Source organism: Ammodytes marinus, assembly GCF_949987685.1.
Source record: "Ammodytes marinus genome assembly, chromosome: 7".
NCBI classification, from domain to species: Eukaryota; Metazoa; Chordata; class Actinopteri; order Uranoscopiformes; family Ammodytidae; genus Ammodytes; species Ammodytes marinus.
Window position 1 is genome coordinate 21,450,941 of NC_137211.1, and position 19,930 is coordinate 21,470,870.

Sequence of the window (19,930 nt, forward strand, 5' to 3'; positions counted from 1 at the left end):
TTAGTCTGTAATATGTGTATTAACCTGCTAGAAAAAAACACCGTTTGGTCATTATTAGGCTTTTGTTCCCGTGAGCTCAAGATCGGCAGGTGTTCTAAAATCTCTCCATCTTCTTAAACGATGCAGCATGTGGACAGTGTGATTCCTCTCCTGGCATTCACCGCGTGCCTTAATTGTTTGGCTGATAAATCAAGGTCCGCCGTGAACACGAGGAGCGGATGAATCCTGGTGTCTTATCGACGAAAAGTTGGAGCATTTATGACCATCACGGGATGAAAGACACACATAAATATAAATTACTCTACAGGCCTAGGCGCCATCAACGCAATGTAAAAGCTTAGCTATAACACATTTCGTTAAATGTGAATAAAAACACCTTACACAAATTACACAAGTTAAACCTAGGGCTATAGGCTATACACAATACGATTGGTCTTCTACCCGTAGGCCTACTTGTTGTTGACCACCAGAGGCTACTACTGCATCGCCATAATTATCAAATGTCCAAATTCCTCTAGTCCAGGCTCAGCGCGTGTATGCCTTCACTCCGCAACACAGTCGATTTTCGGGAAAGCTACTGGGCTGACTGTCTCCGCGGTGGAAACATCGCATCATTGTATGCTTATGAAGGTGAAGCAGCGGGCCAGACAGTAGCCTACCGGTGTCCCCGATGCTGAAACCAGATATGTTTAATATGCACAGCACAGGCCCGCTGGTAAGGCTTTATGTCACGAAAGATAAATAGCCTACGCGCCTCCGTCCTATCATCCCGTGAGTTTTAAATCCTTGCAAACTATTATTTCTCGTTTTTTGTTTTAAATGAGACATTTCTCTAAATCAAAAGTCTCCCTGTCCTAAATTTGCGTGCGGTGATGATGTCATGACGTGGATCCACCCTCCACCCCTGTTAATGCAGAAAAGGTTTATTTGATGAAGGTAGGCCTTTATAGGTCCATGAGGTAGGCTATTTGTATGGCGATGCGCTGACTGAGGTGCTGAAACCGGACAGAAACCTCGTCAATTTAGCCTAATTCAAGTTAAAAATTTATTTTAGCCTATTGTAACCAATAACTATGCTTGCTAGAAGTCCTCTTAAAGGGAAACTCTTTATGCGCAAACTCTTGAGGAGTAGCTATATGCTCATATGCCCAGTATGAGGGGGGGAAATATTCTTAATTTCAAGCTCCTCGTTTTTAAAAACAGGAATTAATAATTTTATTGTATCATTATTTCCCCCCAAAATACCTCTTAAACCTCTGTCATGAGTTAATTTAATGTCGTTTGTTATGTTAATATATGACATCTAAGTTTTTTTACTTTATCTTCTTCAAAATAGAGGGTTGAGTGAAGATGTCTTCTGCCTTTGCCTCACACCACCAGGGGGCGTCTTATCCACATGTTTACCTTTTAGTTGTCATCTCGTTCTCTATAAACATTTAACCATCAAAGGAAAGACAGGAATAAAGTCATTTAAAAGATAGGATAGATAGGAATAAAGTCATTTAAAAAAAACAAAGCAACACACAGAAAACATTGTTTGTCATAAATAGTAGTTTTGGATATTAAACCAGGTCTTTCAATTACATTTAGGTTCATCACAAACACCAATCGACATGTAGGCTACATAAGTGTGACAAACACCAAAACCAAACTACACATAAAGAGAAACTTTCTTGGTTAAAACTTTTGTATAAATATTTAAAATAAAGTTATGCATTTATAAACATATACATGTTGCACCAGATCAGTTTTTCAACAACTCACTCATTCATGGCAGAGTGGATTTCAAAACTTTTACCAAGTAGAAAATAAAACAAAAATATACTGTAGCTGTATAGATTCAACAGTTCATTACTTCCAACTCAGTTTAGGGAAGAGGTAAAATACTGAGAGGCATTGTTGGTTTAGTCGCCTTATTCTTCAAAACTGACATGAGCATCAAATGAAGCCTTGAGGGAATCACGTCCCAAGTGAATAAAGTCTCATGTCGTTTGGCTTTAATCTATTAACATATTTTTAGATGTAACAGTCACCAGCAGCTTGTTTTTACATTTAGTCATTGTCAGGTATAAATAGTATAAAACAAACATTTATTTACATTCAAAGTGTATATAAACGTGCGTTCAATTTAGTCACTTAGCAGGAAGTGACTTACTGTAAACATTCTCATCTACATGTAATAATTGTGTCAGAGTTTTTCTCCTTGCCCATTCCAGAATCTAAGGACAGTCAGAGTGTATGCTGTATGCTGTGCAGATTGTAATGCCCACTGAAGCAAATTCTTCTTTGTGATATTGGTCTATATAAATAAAATAACAAATAACAAAAACGTATTGAATTAATATTCAAGCTCCTTCATTTTCAAGTGAGGAAAACGTCAGAATTTCCATAAAATCTTGACTCCTTTGTCAAACAAAAAGCAAAGAACACTCAACTTTCTACCATCCACAACTGCAGTTATTTCTTGACTTAAACGTTCTTGTTCCTCGTACCCTGACAGGTTCTCACTGCTAAACCTTCTGCAATCTTCCTCAGAAGTGTCACATGTTGCTGTGACCCGTGGTTGCAGTCTTTTTAATAATCGCTCAAAGGGTTTTGTGGGTTGGGGATTCAAGTGTGTAATATTGCTGAAAATGTGATTTGTAAGTGCTAATTGTTGAAAAATCTAATAAACTAATTTATGATAAAAAAATAAAATAAACAACAGCTAGCACCACACGTCACAGCAACATGTGACACTTCTGTAGTAGATTGCAGGAAGTATAACAGTCCAAGCGTGTCAAGTTAATTAGACCAAAAATAACCTTTTAGAACTATCCAGCTATTTCTAACCATCATACCCTACTACATAATCATTTGTCTGCCTTGTTCACAGACAGTTTCAGCAAAGCATAACTTTGACCGGGCACAGACATTTAAGTCCAGTCATTTAAATCACATGCAGCCTTGTATTTTCATGAAAACGTCTGGGTCAGATCTCAATAACCTGGCTGTACTCTGCCTGGTCGACCCGACGAGCGTCTCCAAACATGAGGAAAATCAAGAGTCCTGTGACATTCACGAAAGTTATGAGGGAGAACACGGAGGCCCACGACTGCGTCACCTCAATCAGGTAACCGGACACGGACACCTGCACCAGTCCTGTGCAACACACATCCAAGAAAAGAGACATTTGAGATCAGTGCCTGGAGTAATAATGAAAATACAATAGCTAAAAAATCTTATACATACCCATAAAGGCACCCATCATATTCATAAAACCTGTTGAAGAAAAGGAAAAATTGATTTAATCTCTATCAACAAGAACTAAGATCAGCACAGTTTTATGAAGTTGAAATGTTGAAGCCACAAGAAACTCACCATACAGGGCACCGGCACAGGACGGAGCGAGATCCTGCACATTCACAGAGACGCCACTGAAACAAAATTACACTCATTACATACACAGAAGAAACTACAGCACATTGAACAATGTGTTGTACTTTACAACACTATAAAAATGATCACGAGATATAAAATGTGGTGATATTTTTAGACTTTTGTTATTGTCAAGAAACCCCATAAAAAGACCAAACCCAATGAATTGATACTTCTAATACTTCTAACAGTTACCGCCAATATTTCAAAGCCTGAAATATCTTAGAACACCTCCAATGTTGTAAAAAATAGAAGTAAAAAATAAACTTTGATCCACTCTGTCTACTCTCCTGCTGCCATAGGAGCACCAACCAAATAATTCCTTGTTGTTCTGAAAACTGTGATCATTTGCACATTTTTGATAGTTCTGCTCACAACTTTATGTTCCATTAAAGCATAGATAACTGCACATGTTCCTTTTATACTATTTTCTTTTTATAATATTCTGTATTGTAAAATGTATATTCTTTGACTTGCTTTTCCCTATGTTTACGTTTTTATGTGTATTGTGTGCACCATCAGACCACATCAAGTGTGAATGTACCTGGCAATAAACCTGATTCTGATGTATATCAATGCACTGTTGAAAATAGTCCCCAATGAAGGCACCATTTATTCCTGCATGAGTAACGTTAAAAAGTAAATTTTTTGTGACCTGTTTTTTTTATTACATCGACAAGTGGACTAGGGGCTAAGAGCTAGAGTAGGTCAAATCCTTACAATGAATATAGTTTTGTTTTTTATTTTAGTATAGTATGTACAGCGTTAAATGGCATGTAGACAGAGCTTAGCACAGCAGGGAGTGGTCAGGGAGGAAGCATATTAACTTTCCACCCTGGGGAAGGCAGACAAGTGGACTCTGAGTTGGAGGTGGGACTTTTAAAATGCTGTATGTATGACAGCAGGCAACGGTGTCCAAGAGTGAACAGACCCCTCATGGCTCAATGACAGCACCGCGATTAAAAGGCTGCAAGTTGCAGGGAGAACCATATGCCACGTGAGTGTAGCAGCAGGCCTGTGTAGGGTTGCCTGAACTTGCTCACCGGCTTCACTACAAAAACACAATGTATTCTTTAATAGTTTATGTTCAGGTCTCTGTGCTGTGAATACATTGTGTGTAAAGTGCTCATAAAAAAAATGTAGACAAGTTCACGTGGGGGATTAAAAGTTTTACATGGGAATATATGTTGAGAGTAACGCATTATCCTTTAATTACTGGCAGACAATTCTTGAGGCTGTGTAAACATTTTAAATAACACTTAATATAATTATTATAATTATTAATTCATTATATAAATTAATATTAATAACATACCTGCTGGAGAAGGTGGAGATACCAATAGCAGCAGACACGAATATCACCGCTGAGGAATATGTGACAGCTCGAGCAGACAGCAGCATGATAAAAATACTTGATACACCCATAGCAAAGAACTGAGAACAGAGAGACGTGCAAATGAGATATTCAAATGGAAAATGCAATAATGTGGAAGTAAACAAAACAGCGGCCACATATGATGAATTCAAAACACAGGACAAGAACTAGTATTCATTCAGACTAATAAAAGTTTGTTTACATCAATAAACAATGATGTACCTTAAATGGCCAGATCATTACTGAGTGTTTTTCATCTTTTTCTACAAAAGTCATAGCCTGCAGTGCACTACGTGGCCAATAATATAACAGTGATTTCAGGGGAGTACATGCTTGTCTTTTGCCCTGGGGAAGCTTCAAGGCTTGCTTAAACATGTTTGAAACACACAAGAGGAATTCAAACAGGAGACACTGACGCTGCCTGTCAGGACAAACCGTTGTAGGCTACAGTACAATCACAACGGTCTTTCCACACTCACCTGCATTATCTTTCTCACAGATGATACTTCATATCCTAGAGAGAGAAAAAAAGGATTTGTATTAATGCAAGCTACAATAATTGACTTAAGATATATATTGTATCACAATAAATTGATATTTTTTTGAATACCTTTGTTGATGAGAAGACTTGACACATATCCTCCACAAATTGCTGATGGGATGGCAGTAAGCCATGGTATTACATTATACACCCAGCCCTGCAAGAATCGACAGGTGGGAAGTAAAATGAATTAATGGTATTAAAACAATATTGTTGTACTTGACGCTGCACAAAGCATGGAGCATCACAGTGAAGCATGACAAGGTATAGTTTGCCGAGTTCTGCATGTGTTAGAGGCTACACAACAATATAAGATGGAAAACACATACCGTGCCATGTGGAAATGATTCTTTGAAGTATGTTGGCAACCATGACAATAAAGTGTAGTTAGTGCAGCATGTGCACATGTGAGCAAACACCATGGCCCTATAGGTACAGGAATACAAAGACAGGCAGAGAATGAGAGGGATGAGGGTGAACCCAAACCTAAACATGACTGTACAGGGTAACAGTGGCCGATTAAAGAGCATAAGTACCAGACAGGCGTCTTCTTAAAAAGATTCAGCCAACGCATTCTTGATGAACTCCATTTTGGGATATAACTCAAATCCATCCGCTTGGGGGTGACGTCACCTGTAACCAAACATTGCACGTTATTACATTGTTGTTACAAGAGTTAGCGTGACACTGTTAATCATTTAGCAACACCATACGAAGAAGAGTGTACAGCCCCGCTAGCAGCTCTGTGACACACAGAAAATGTTAACATGCTGATGTTTGGCACCAAATTAGTTTAGTGCGTTAGCATGGGCTCATTAGCACTAAATACTTTAGATGGGTATGTCATTAGTTTTGCAGGTATTTTGTCATAAACCTAAGTTTTGGATAAATTTAATTTGCTAAAAATTTGATTTTTCTGGATGGAAAGCAGAAGGGTCACCAAAAGTTTTTTTTTATTTTTGTTGTTTTCATGAAAATGTGTAAAAATAAGAGGGGGTAGGACCAGAAAAGTTTTAAACTTCTTCTAGTGTGAAACAATTTTCATGATATTTTATCCAATAGTTAAAACAATACATTCAAATCCACACATATAAACTTGATGTTGGAGGAAACATCAGGTGATCACTAAAGTCAGTGGAACTCCCTGTCTGGGGACCATGAATGATAACTGTACCAAGAGTTTATGGCATCTTTCTTGTAGGCCTAGTTGTCAAAATATTTCAGAATTAACCAAAGTGGTTTACCAGCAATCAGGCCTGCCCACACAAATGGCTGGGCCCCTGAAAACCTCATATTTTACTTGTATCAATGTGTGTTTGCGCTCATCCTTAAATAAACACATACATGTATTTGTAGATAGACTAACTATCTTATCAACCAGGGATGTGCAGCGAGAGTTTGCGGAGCAGGAGCTCAAGTGAGAAAAAAGGACTCTTTTGTGATTATTATATATTTTTTTAAATGGTAGCACATTTCTGACATTGTAATACCCTAAAACTCACGCAATTGCTTAATACTCAACATATTTCTACAAAATAACATTAGTTTTATTTTTTTTTAAATATATTTTTTTTGGCATTTTTATGCTTTATTGATAGTGTAGAGACAGATAAGAGTTGAAATGGGGCAGAGAGGGGAGTGACATACAGAGAACGGCCGCGGGCTGGAATCGAACCTGGGTCCGCTGCTGGCCGAGGCCCATGGGGGGGACGCCCTACCAACTGAGCTAAGGGTGCCCCCAACATTAGTTTTCTTGAGTATTCACTAGGTTTATTACAGGAGCAGGCAACAAAGGACACTATTACAGATATGGCCTATGCCTGAAACTGGTCAGACCTCCTTATGGTGTGACACCTGGGTCTAGTCAATGCAGTATGTTCAGCATGTGACTCATGGAACATTTTTCAAATTGTACCTGGCTGGGCGTGTCAACCTGAAGACACATAGGTCCAAGACTTTGGACGTTATTGTCCCCAAAAGGAAATTCTTTATCACAAAAATGTACGTTAGGAGTTTAAACTTAACCACAACTACAACTATGGGAAGCCTACAAGGCAATGGCATACTGTATAAGGGGTCAAATTATAAGATATACCACTTCCCTGGCCAGCCTCCATTCCCCCTCAGCTCAGTTCTGTGGTACCCAGTCCACCTGCCCTGGGTAAGGGTAAGGGAGTACATCATGTTATGATGTTTTAAAGGCATATATAATCTCTAGTGAACACTTGGCAAATGTTTGTTTATGTTTATACTAACACGCTAATATTTGTCTCTCAGAGCCAGTGCCCCGCCCGTTCCCCGAAACGTCGAAATCGTAAATATAAACAGCTAATGGCTCTGAGCCTGGCTTTTTAAAAATCTGTGTTAGCGACTTTTTTCAGCGCGCACACAGGACGGACATGCAGCGGAGGAGTAGATATTGACATTTTACCCAAGTTACAATATGTAAAACTTTTTGTTGTTATGGTCGTGCAAGTTTTAATTGGTTATAGCGAATATTTTTTTATGCTTTATTGATAGTGCAGAGAGACAGAGGTGAAATGGGGAAGAGAGGGGAGTGACATGCAGAGAACGACCACGGGCGGGAAGCGAACCCGGGTCTGCTGCTGGGCCCAGCCCGGGGGGGGGGGGGGTGATTGGGTGGGACGCCCTATCAACTGAGCTAAGGGCGAATATTTCTGTTAAAAATAAAGTTGAAAAAAAAAAAAAAAAAAAAATATTAAATCAAATAAAAGAGGGGAGGGGGTAGCTACTCCTCAACCATTGTGGTCGGTTTATTTTTTTTTATATTGGTTGTTTGTTTTTGTTTCTTGTTGTGTGTGTTTCTGTTTCTGTTTTTTTTTCATTTTTCTTTTTTTTTGACGTTGGGTATTGTTTTGTGTATTGCTTTGTGTGTTCATTTCTTAATGCAGCAATGTTTGTGATTGGGTGGGATATGGGTGGGATATGTTCGGGAGGGAAAAAAATGGGAAAAAGATTAATAATCCATTGTATTGCAGCTGTTTAACACTGTGATTTAATAAAAAAAACCTTTGAAACAAAAATAAAGTTGGGGGCGCCCTTAGCTCAGTTGGTAGGGCGTCCCCCCCATGGGCCTCGGCCAGCAGCGGACCCGGGTTCGATTCTAGCCCGCGGTCGTTCTCTGCATGTCACTCCCCTCTCTGCCCCATTTCAACTCTGTCTCTACACTATCAATAAAGCATAAAAATGCCAAAAAAATATCTTTAAAAAAAATAAAATAAAGTTAAGCTTAGTTAAGTTCTTGGCCTCTGAAGACCATGGCCCCCCCCCAAGGGCTGGGCCCTAGAAAGCCTTCCCACTTTATACCCCTTATGGGCGGCCCTGCCAGCCATCATATAGCTGTACTGCTGACGTGGCTAATAGAAAGGCTGATCCAAGGGCAGCTCGTTTGGCAATGTTTTTTCATTCATACACAATTGACATACGAGTGACGGTTGTCGTTACCGTACCTTTTAAGAGAAACTGCCAAACAATGAGGGCCCAGAGTCCAGACAGGAAAGCGATACAGTAAAACATGCTCTCCCAGCCATACTTGTCCATCAAGAGGGACCCCATGCCACCTGCCAACAACGTCCTGAAAGAGCACAGAAGGTGAGCTGACTTAGGTGTGTGTGTGTGTGTGTGTGTGTGTGTGTGTGTGTGTGTGTGTGTGTGTGTGTGTGTGTGTGTGTGTGTGTGTGTGTGTGTGTGTGTGTGTGTGTGTGTGTGTGTGTGTGTTACATACCCAACATAGGTAGCGCTGTTCATTGTGCTCATTAACAACACTCTCTCACCTTCCACTACACGCTGTGAGCAGAGGCTGGCCAGAGATGGGAAAAAGACGCCTGAAGAAATTATTAGAACATTTTATTATTTAAGTCTTATCTGGGTTTGTATTGCAGCACTTCAACTTTTATTTAAAGGAATAGTTCAACTGTAATAATGATTAAATAATCTTGGCAAGCGTCCATGAAATTATCCATACCATTCTCATGTCAGTACAGAATATGAAATATGAAAAATGTAAAGCCAACAGCAGGTTGGCTTAGCTTAGAAGGCTTTAAAGACTGGAAACAAGTAGAAACATGTAGCCTGACTGGGAACAGTGACTTACTATCGTGGTCAAAAACATTTTCCAGCAAGTAACCTCAAAAAACTTGTAATTTTTACACTTTAGTTTCTTTTAGGTTTTTATAAAGGTTAAATGAACCATATATAACAAGTTCCTTGGAGAAATGTCGAGGTGTCAAGTCAAAGTTTTTTATTGTCAGTTCTGATATATGCAAGACATACATCAGAATAGAAATGGCGTTTATCACTGTCCCACGGTGCAATAGGAACGATAAAAAAATTAAAATAAATATATATAGTAGAATAAGATAAACATATTCTAAACAATATTTACATTAGATCAATTATAAATACTAAGTAGTGCAAATTAATTGTTTGTACAATATAAAACAGTATGTATAAAATAGAATAGAAAGTAAAAAGTAGATGATTTAAATTGAAATGTGCAATGTGCTATGTGATGAAAAATATTTACAATATGTGCAATATGCAGTCAACTTGATATATATTGTAAGGCATTTTGATGTGCAAGCATCAAAAAGGTGGTGGGTGGATTTGGTTGCCTTTGTACAGAGCTAGGTTAGCTATTTCCAAGTGGGTTCAGTCTTTGTGCTCAGTTAAGCCAACCTGCTGGTGGTTATAGCTTCATATTTAGTGTACAGACTTTTGAGTGGTATAGAAAAAAACTTGTCTTACTCTTTCTTAGAAAGTGAACGTGTATATTTCCCAAAATGTTGAACTGCTCCTTTAAGTGCTTATTACAGTAAATAACTCACCCTGCATAAGTCCCATAAGGAATCTGGCCAAAGTCATGAGAGCCAGAGTGTGAGAGCCTAGTTTGGCCAGAAGAGGAGTGGCAGCTGTGATCAGAGCCCAAGAGGCTGCAGAGATGAACAGGACGCGCTCTCCTCCCACTCTAACATAACACACATTATATAGTTAAATCCTGAACCTCTAAACAACCATTACTAATTACACTCCATTAAGGTGATTAGCTCTGTGTTGACATACAGCCATGTGGGAAGTCATGCTACACTGTTTAACCAGGTTTAAAATGCCTTACTTATCACTGGCATGTCCTCCCAAGACCTGTGTGAAACAGTAACCCCAGAAGAATCCACCCAGAACCAGACCAGAATCGATCTTGCTCCAGTTGAAAGAGGCTGCCATTGTGGCCGAGCAGATGGGCATGGCCATCCGGGCACAGTACAGGAGGCATGTGCCCATAAACAGCATCTGGATCCATTTCCGAGACTGATCTCTGCATACATGAAAGGAAACAGTTACTGAAACTGTGGAACAAGAGGAAATGTAATTGGGGGATATCACACATGTATACAAAAGTTATATCAGTTTAGAACAAAATGGTGAACTGACAGATATATTGTCATCCCCAGAGCCAAACAAAAAAAATGCACACTCTAGTCTAGTGAAAATATTTTTTGCAATATTTGTTTTTGAAGCTTTAGTAAATCCATTTAGAGAAGCACCGATCAACTATTTTTCCAGTTCCGATCCGATATCTGGGTTTTGGTTATTATTATTATTTATTTTTTAACCTTTATTTATACATGTAAATCCTATTGAGACCGGAGACTCTTTTGCAATGGAGACCTGTTCAACCCTTCGATCATTGGCCAACCCGCTCTACCACTTGAGCCACAGTCACCCCAATTTGGGCGATACTGATACCGTCCGATATCATAAATATTATACACGCGTTGTTTGTGATATGTGTAAGGTTATAAAGGCCTGAGAAAGAACAATTCTACTTTAAAATAAATATGAAAATATACGAAAATGTTTATATGTATTGGAACACATTCATTTGAACGGTTTCCATACAGATGTAGATCAGAATGTTGACTCCTTCACAAGGTTTTGAAAGTGTCTAGAAAATACCTCAAGCGCAAGAATGTGTACAGAAATAAATATCCACAAAACAAAAAGCCCTGTAACAATTGCTTCTGGCTGTTTCCTAAATCTGTATGTTATAAATGAATTCAGGTTTTATAGATATACAGCAGCAACCACTCTTTAACAAACAAACTGGACAGTGGATACTGTATATTAGCAGAAGTTTTTAATAACTTAATTTTTAACATCTGCTATATCATGTAGCTATGGTCTTAAAATTGAATTATTTCACACTTTAAGTAATTACAATTTGGATCGGTATGTGGACTGGTGGCGTCAGTTAGCTTCCAACTAATCTACTAATTTTAAAAGATAAGCACCACGTAATGGAAACTGTGATATAAGAGCAACCAGTTTTTCTACATTTTTACTCGTAAGTACCAGTGTAGAGCTTAGAGGAGGCTTACTGCAGACAGCCAAACAGTATATACAACTTCCTAAAGGTATTCTTAGTCTGATCTAAATCTTGTAAAGTCTCACCTAGGCCACAGGTTCTGGTCCTCTGGCTCTTCCTCATCAGAATCATGGCTTGTTTTAACTATAGGATCCAGCAGAGAACTATCAAAGGTAATCCTACCGTCTCCTGATGTGTGCTTGTCAGCCATCAGACAACACTGGAGTCTCGTCTGTGTGTGAGGCATGAAACTCTCCCGGCACTATATACAGTAGTGCGCTGCAGCTACACCTCATTTCCTCATTACCGACAGACAGGCCAAACAGGAATAACAAGTGGGAACAAAAACAAACAAAAAAAACCCCAGCTTGTGATTTACAAGACTTGGACTTAGCACTGGTTTCCATGGGTGTAATAATTGCATACTGCCCCCGTAGAGAGAAAAGGAGTATTTGTTGTTTCAAGTTTCATCCAAATAGTTTTAAAAATCCGTGCACTAAATAAATGCACACTCAAAACTCAGAAAATGAATAAACAGTTGTATGGTTCACAAAAGTTTTGTTTATTTTAATAATTGCAAATCTGATCTTAAAAATGTTGAATAATAAAAGGGATGTGAGCTCTCTGGGTCTCAGTATCTGTCAAAGCCTATATCTATAAAGACAATACAACCTTAAAAGAAAATAAGAATGGACAACTAGCAGCAAGTTTTTATCAATACATATATATACTTTTGCTATATATATATATATATGTATATATATATATATATATATATATATATATATATATATATATATATATATATATATATATATATATATAGCGAGAGATATATATATATATAAAAGTAAACAAATCAAACAAAAAACAAAACAAGCACAAGTGCCTTTACCCATTGAAAATAAAGGAACACTTACATGCAGATAAAGTGAAAATACTAACGGCTTTAAAACTGGCAAAGTGGACAGTTTCTGAGAACCTTTCCAAAAACACCTGTTCAGATTCAAAATGTCGATGCTTTTGATCATTGTTATTTATTTCCAAACAAAACCAATGAACAAAAAAATAAGTTCCAGTCTGAATAGGTTTCATATGAGAGGGTTTTCAAGGTAGAGAGTTGCCGTAACAACAGGCCCTGTTGTTCATTAGCATTTCTTGATAAGCAGTGTGTAAATCCTGCCTCCATCAGTGGATCAGAACATTTTCCTAAACCTGAACACCCGCGTAATATAAAACCAAACGTCACCATTTGGGCCATGTTGAGGATGGTGCATACTGTAGGCTCGGAAAAGGCCTAGGGAGCTTCACTCAGTCAGAAAGCCAGCTCTGATTTCAACCCATCATTCAGGAAGTATTTCACCCCCGCAAAACACACACATGAAATAACCACGTTGCAAGGCAGTCCATCTCATACGTACAATCAAATTTCAAGGTGTAGAAAGCAGGTGCTCGATTCTCTAGCAAATCCTTAGACATCATACTTAGCAAAATCATAAAATATTCTATTAACTGAAACTATATTATATTAATAAAGTGTGTCTTTCCATTTAAATTAAAAAACCCACATATTTTGTGCATGATATTTACATTTTAAACTTATTTCTAATTTGAAACCATCTAACTTTGTGCAGTAGTTTGTCATCTCCTTCTAAACATTTCTTAATGGGAACTTGTTTGCCGGCTGTTTCAAAGTGACGTTGTAATTCCCTCTATCCTGGGAGATTTTGGCTCCACACGCCACAGTATTAACATTGTTAAATTATAACATCAAACCTCTTTCTGGCAAAATAAAGTGTTGTTTGGGAAAACGATCACAATAAATAATACTACTGGCTTAGGCTTTAGAAAGACAAAATATAAAACATCTATTTGTCTCAGAGTATTCAGTATTTAAACTTAATATTTTCTGTCAATTTGCAAATACAGCAATTAACAGTTTGCACAATGAGTTAAGTCTTACCTCTCATGAATGAAACATGAAAAAACAATGTAGCATTTGTTTATACATATATGTTACCTGGTTGTCACACAGTCACTGACTGATCATAAATTAAGGGGACGTGGAAGGTGGTTGTTCTTGTCTGTTATGTTCACTTGGGGTCCTCGATGGTTCCCGTGCTAAGATCAGTCATTTTGGGATATTTCACCTTCTTCTGGTCCAACTCATTCTGTGCCCACAGCAGCAGCTTCAGGAGCTTGGCCAGTTTGGGCGTCGACTCCCTGTTTTCATAGTCCAGCACAGCTTGGTTCACCTCACTCCACACCTGTGCATCAAGACACATGTTTCTGTCAAAATAAAATTCCTTTAACCTTTTTTTTTTTTTTTTAACCTTTATTTATACAGGTAAATCCCATTGAGACCGAATACTCTTTTACAAGCATTCACTGATTCTTCATGGAGTCTGACACACCTCTGCCCCAGCAGGGATGAATTCAGTGGCCTGGTTCCAGTTAAGGAGTTTTCAGATGTAACCTGTTGATTTCAGTTCAAACAAACTACTGTGTGTTCGACATTTAGTCTAATTTAAAAGCTGCCGATTGAGCTGCGTAGCAGACTGAGAGAAGGTCTCAGCAAGCATCTGCTTTTTGAAAGTAGATATGAGATATTTTGCATAAGTTAAGATAACTGCTGATTTTAACTGCACAGTAAGAGATTATGTAATATAAATAAACTTGGCAAAAATGTTCAAATGAATGCCTGTCTGCATTTGAGTGCAGGGGGATTTCCCCTTAACAGCAGTGCATTCTTGTGCTCGACAACAGGAAACATAAATATACAGATAAAAGTAACTTTGTTGGGTCCATGTAACGCTGTTGATGCAGGATGACATGACAGTTGCCAAAACTGTCATATCAATGATTTACCTGTCAGTCTGACAGTCTGCTTGCGGCTCTAGCTTTAATGTTGTAGTGTAAACACGGTGTGGACCAGATTTAAAAAAGGCAAGAGACCTAAGCTACAAGGATAAAATAACCAAATAAACCGAACTTTAGACATGAAAGCACCCTAACATTTCTGCCCACATGCTCCAAATCTTTAATTGTCTCAGTCAAAGGCCAGCCTACCTTTTGCCGCTGCATCATGTTCAGCAAGTCTCCAAAGGGCGACTCTTCTGGGTTGTCGAATGCCAGGAGGGCCAGTGTCCTCTCCATCTCTGTCAGACACTCGCGGCTCTCCTCCCCCTGCTCCGCCAGCTGCGTCTGGGCAAACTCCAGCGCTGACTCAGTCTCCCTTAGCCTGATTAACTCAATCAAATGTTGCTGCTGCAGGAGATGAAAAAAAAACAAAGTAAGCAGTGAATGTTTTCATTTGGTATCACAGTATTTTCCTATTTAACCAGAAAAGAACATAATCTCATGATGTACAATGCAGCTTGGGTTATTACCTATACCCAGGGGGCAAAGTGATTTTATGGACATGGAGCGTTGTAAAAGGTTGTTCACCAAAAATGACATCTAGGACCTTCCACGATCACAACCTGGGTGGACAACCTTGTCAACAAGCTGCTGGAAAGCTACAGCGGGCCGACATAGCAAATCAGAACGACTGTTTATGTGAATGGGGGGTGAATGGGGATGGGCTAATGGGGAATTTTTTGAACTTATAGATATCATTATGAAACTTTGGCAGTTGATTACTGACATTAAAACAAATACTTTTTATATTACAGTATTTTCCAAAATGTTTAAATAAATATGAAAAATCATCAATATCTTACTAATGATGCGTACATTTGCATATCTGCAAAGCCCCAACATCTAGATGTTGGAAGAAAACAACTCTGCTTTTGTCCAACATCTAGATTTTGGGGCTTTGCAGATATGCAAATGTACGCATCATTAGTAAGATATTGATGATTTTTCACATTTATTCAAACTTTTTGGAAAATACTGTAACACAAAAAGTTGTTGTTTTAATGTCAGTAATCAACTTGCAAAGTTTCATAATGATATCTATAAGTTTAAAAAATTCCCCATTAGCCCACCCCCATTCACTTAAACAGTGGTTCTGATTTGCTCTATGTCGGCCCGCTGTAGCTTTCCAGCAGCTTGTTGACCAGGTTGTCCACCCAGGTTGGGATCCTGAAAGGTCCTGGATATAATTTTTGGTGAAAAACCTTTTACAACGCTCCATGTCTGTTTTTCAAGAAAAAAGGGGTTTTGCCCCCTAGGTACTACCTAAATATTTAACCCCAATAAAGGGTGTTAAATATTTCACAATCAAAAAGTCCTCACAACTTCAAGACTTTTGCTGTGTGTTGCTATCACTGCTATTTACAAGCAAGTTAGATTTAAGACTTTTTCATGCCACACAGAATTAAAATAATTAACAATTTTATAAAAAATTTAGAGACAAACAACATTAACCACTTTGGGTTTGAGACAATATCATAGAAGTTTATAAATAACACAATATGTCTTAACATTAAAATAAAAATGTAAAGATTAAATGAAAATATCTTAATACAAATGAAGGCCTTATTTATAGATTCACTTAGGAACTCTGTGTTAAGAGAAGGTGTGTTCTTGTTCTTTTCCATAGTCTGTAAAGTTCACTCAGAACTATTAACAGGACCTAATTTTTACAGTTCCCATACTGAAATCAGAAAGAACAACGTAAAATACAAAACTCTGTGAAGATGTACCTGCAGATGAAAATACAAGTATCGATTGGTGTCAAGAAGCTCTGGGTGTAGGCTGTTGATGAGTGCAATAGCTTCCTGTATCTGTCCCTTCAGGATCATCTCTCTGATCTTTATCCTTTCATCCAAAGAGTCCAGGTCCACACTGGGCTCGATCCCAGACTCCATACGAAACTTCTCCGCTGCCTCTTTAAATCCCTCTGAAAATTAGTGATGGACACAGGCAAATACATTTAAGATGGTAATTAATTGTGTATTTTGACTTGTACAACTTCTACACTCAACTCACAGTCACTGTGTTCAAGCTGCATGTCTCACCTGTCACCAGGTAATTCATAATGAGACGATTCATGTCCGCCCTCTGTATGTGAACATTGTTCAATTTGTCCATCCACTCTTCTTTCGTGATGTCTTCTGGCTTTTCAGCATAACTCATCATTGGGATCCTGCGAAAATATATTGGAAATACATTGGGAAAACAGTGAAACGTGAGCAAGACTGACACAGCTTGGCCACATATTGTATCTACAAGAACAGTAACCTTACACCCGTTCACTGATGGAGAATTGAGCGCAAATAGGGAAAACATACGCTACTGAAGATAATGCCACATTAATAACAAAGCAACAGAAACAATATTTCTGAGTTTAGATGGCGTTTCTTTCCGTTTGCTATCGTTTCTGAACCACAAATTGATAATTCCCCCTTCAAAACAAACCATTTTCTTCCCTGTTTGGTTAGCATACGGTGTGCGTTTACACAACCTACCGTGCAAACAATAGGTATGGTGATATCTCCGTTCGTACAGGCACGAGAAAACAATTGCCGAGAAGCAATACGCCCGTTTCTCTCTTCTTAAACACGAAAAAAGTGTATACAGCGGGCACACATTCAAGATTTTTTGCGACTAGCTAACTAACCAAGCTAACGTGATAACCTCGCGATAGGTAAGACCCCGCGAGCTCTGCGATTGGTGAGAACAGTGACGTCACGGTTGCCGAGGAACAGTTTCAGCAACGAATCGACAAAATAAAATCAATCTGCTGCGAGCATATCATGGGCTATATTTTTATATATCAGTTATAATAGGATAGGCCTACATTAGCCTTTATCATCTTTTATATACCTTCCTTTTCAACACACATTGGATTAAGTTAAAGGGTGATAAATCATACATTCAAAATAGCTGATGCAGGAATTCAGGAATAGGCCACAACCCCAGAGCATAGATATACAGGTCCAGAGGCACAGACGGCATTTTTTTTTTTTTCAATACACGAAAAGTACTCGATATATCTTATCTGCTTACATCAAAATAAAAAATATAATGAGTATACATACATAAAGACATATAAACATACATATTAAACAATATAAATAAACAGTACAATACTCTAAGGCTATCATTCCTCCTCAAATTTTTTGTTACTTTTTGTCAATTATTGCCAATGTTTTAATATATTCTTTGAATTCTGCCAGGAAACCAATAAAATTAGGGGAAACTTTTGCAAATGTGCATTTATGAATATGACATTTTCCAAATATAATAAATACATTCAATGTTAGGGGATTTATGTTTGAAGTAAGGCACAGACGGCATTGAACTTTCCAAAGAGTGTAATATGACATCATCAAGAACGTTCTAGAAAGTTTTAGAATGCAACGCTCCCTGGGAAACCCCACCCCTTTCGAATAATAACAGAAGCTACAGTGGCCTTCAAGGACAAGAACAATTCTACATTTTCTAAAACAGGCCTTGGTCCAAGGTATGGAGAAATATGGAGATATATGAGACCCTTTCTAAGGGAAAAAAAATATTCTTAAACAAATGTTCAGCTATTATACACTAAATTATATAGATTTTGTAATTATTTTCTACCAAGTCTGCTGTGAAAAAAAATCCCCAAATTCTACACACTGCAGGTTTAAATTACTCTTAATACCTAAGTGTAGATAGAAGTAATTTTGCTCCTAATTAATAAATAAAATAAACACTTTGATTAAAGGACAACCAAAAAATAAATGACATATAAATATCAAATATAGCCTACAGGTCTAATGAATCTGAAATAACCAGAACGTCTGACAATTAAAACCACAGTTTATGTTATCAAATGTAAAGTGAAAAATAAATATTTACCAACATAACTCAAATTTGTACGTTGTACAAATAAATAGCCTATACTTCTCAGGAGGAAACAAGGCCAAAACAATTGGAATTGGCAAAGTGATGTCTGCATTTCAAATAAAATAGCACGGGAGACAGAAAACATGAAGCAGTTGATAGGCTGTGTATGAAACACTGAATGGTTTGAAGATGAATTTGGTGTACACCACAAATTCATCTTCTAACCACGTATTGAATTTAAGGCTGTTGTTAAGAGTTTGAAGTTGGACTCCATTGGAAATTGTGAATGTTTTTAGTTAAGAATCTTATTTTTATGTTGTACAACTGTATTTAATATCGAACTTGTATTTTGTATTGTGTTTTATGTGTAACTGTGTTCTGCTGTCCATCTTGGCCAGGTCTCTCTTGAAAAAGAGATTTTAATCTCAATGAGACTAACCTGGTTAAATAAAGGATAAATAAAAATAAAATAAAATTAGGCCTATTATGAGGACCCTCACAGTGACCAAATGTCAACCCAGTTAAAGCCAGGCCTATATGAGCAAGACTGGATTAACCAACCAGGGAAATTGGGAAACTACCCCAAGCCCCAAGAGATCAGACCTGTCATCATCATATCTAATCACTGCACACTTGTCTTTTCAGTCCTCATTCGCAAAAAATGTATTCTTTGGTTTGTGTGCAGGATTAAAAAAAAAAGGAAACAAACATATAGCCTAGTGTAGCCTATTAGTTAGTGTGCTGGTGCTTTTAAGTGGATTTTTCTTACCATTTGGCAGAGATGGTTACCCGTTTCTAGTCTTTATGTTATAATTAACTGAGAAATGAGAGTGGTATTGATCCTCTCATAGCTCTCAAACGGAAAGGGAATAAGAGCAATTCTGTTGAAGTCTATTTAATCAATGTAAAGTGGTCCTAAGGGCACTATGTCCTGCTTAACCCTTTACTGTACTCTCCAAGAGAAAAAAATTGCATTTTCTTTCTCTTTGTGCAAAGAGTCCTCATTAATTTTAACTGTGACTGTATTACAAAACATAGTCGTACGTTTTTGTATTGGCATAAATGTAATTTTAGAATGCATTTCTCACTTTTCTTCTATTGTTTTTTAATTAGTTTTTAAATTCGATATATCCATATACAATCCATTTAGGCCTATGCATTTTCCATTCATGACTGCTCAAAGACTAGGATATTAAGAACGCATGTCATACTGCATGCTATTGTTTTTATATTTCAATCTTTTAATCATTTTCATTTTAATGTAGCCTATTTATGTTTGACATTTTTTTCTGTACTCAGGTCTCACTTGCAGATACGATCTTGATCTCAATGGGATTTCCTGAATAAATAAAGTTCATAGGCCTAATAACAATCAATGTTTTGATGTCATTTTATTTCATTATTTTAAACAGACCCCAGCTTTTTTTTCATAAAGGCCGAT

The 19,930-nt window shown here is 37.7% G+C and overlaps 2 protein-coding genes across 2 annotated transcripts; both read right to left on the minus strand.

The window, feature by feature from the left end:
- Positions 1–1,550: 1,550 nt before the first annotated feature.
- On the minus strand, positions 1,551–11,935 carry LOC307253718 (voltage-gated purine nucleotide uniporter SLC17A9-like). Its single transcript, XM_080031859.1, has 13 exons — positions 11,802–11,935; positions 10,468–10,665; positions 10,181–10,320; positions 9,079–9,178; positions 8,804–8,928; positions 5,870–5,966; positions 5,663–5,759; positions 5,403–5,490; positions 5,272–5,306; positions 4,733–4,851; positions 3,361–3,416; positions 3,232–3,261; positions 1,551–3,141 (listed from the first exon to the last, which is right to left on the minus strand). The coding sequence occupies exons 1-13, from the start codon at positions 11,924–11,926 to the stop codon at positions 2,972–2,974; spliced, it is 1,380 nt and encodes a 459-aa protein (XP_079887985.1). The 5' UTR covers positions 11,927–11,935; the 3' UTR covers positions 1,551–2,971.
- A 646-nt stretch (positions 11,936–12,581) lies between these two features.
- On the minus strand, positions 12,582–17,258 carry LOC307253296 (glucose-induced degradation protein 8-B homolog). The gene is made up of 5 exons (XM_080031276.1): positions 17,130–17,258; positions 16,680–16,807; positions 16,365–16,561; positions 14,785–14,982; positions 12,582–13,982 (listed from the first exon to the last, which is right to left on the minus strand). The coding sequence occupies exons 2-5, from the start codon at positions 16,798–16,800 to the stop codon at positions 13,809–13,811; spliced, it is 690 nt and encodes a 229-aa protein (XP_079887402.1). The 5' UTR covers positions 16,801–16,807; positions 17,130–17,258; the 3' UTR covers positions 12,582–13,808.
- Between the last annotated feature and the right edge of the window lie 2,672 nt (positions 17,259–19,930).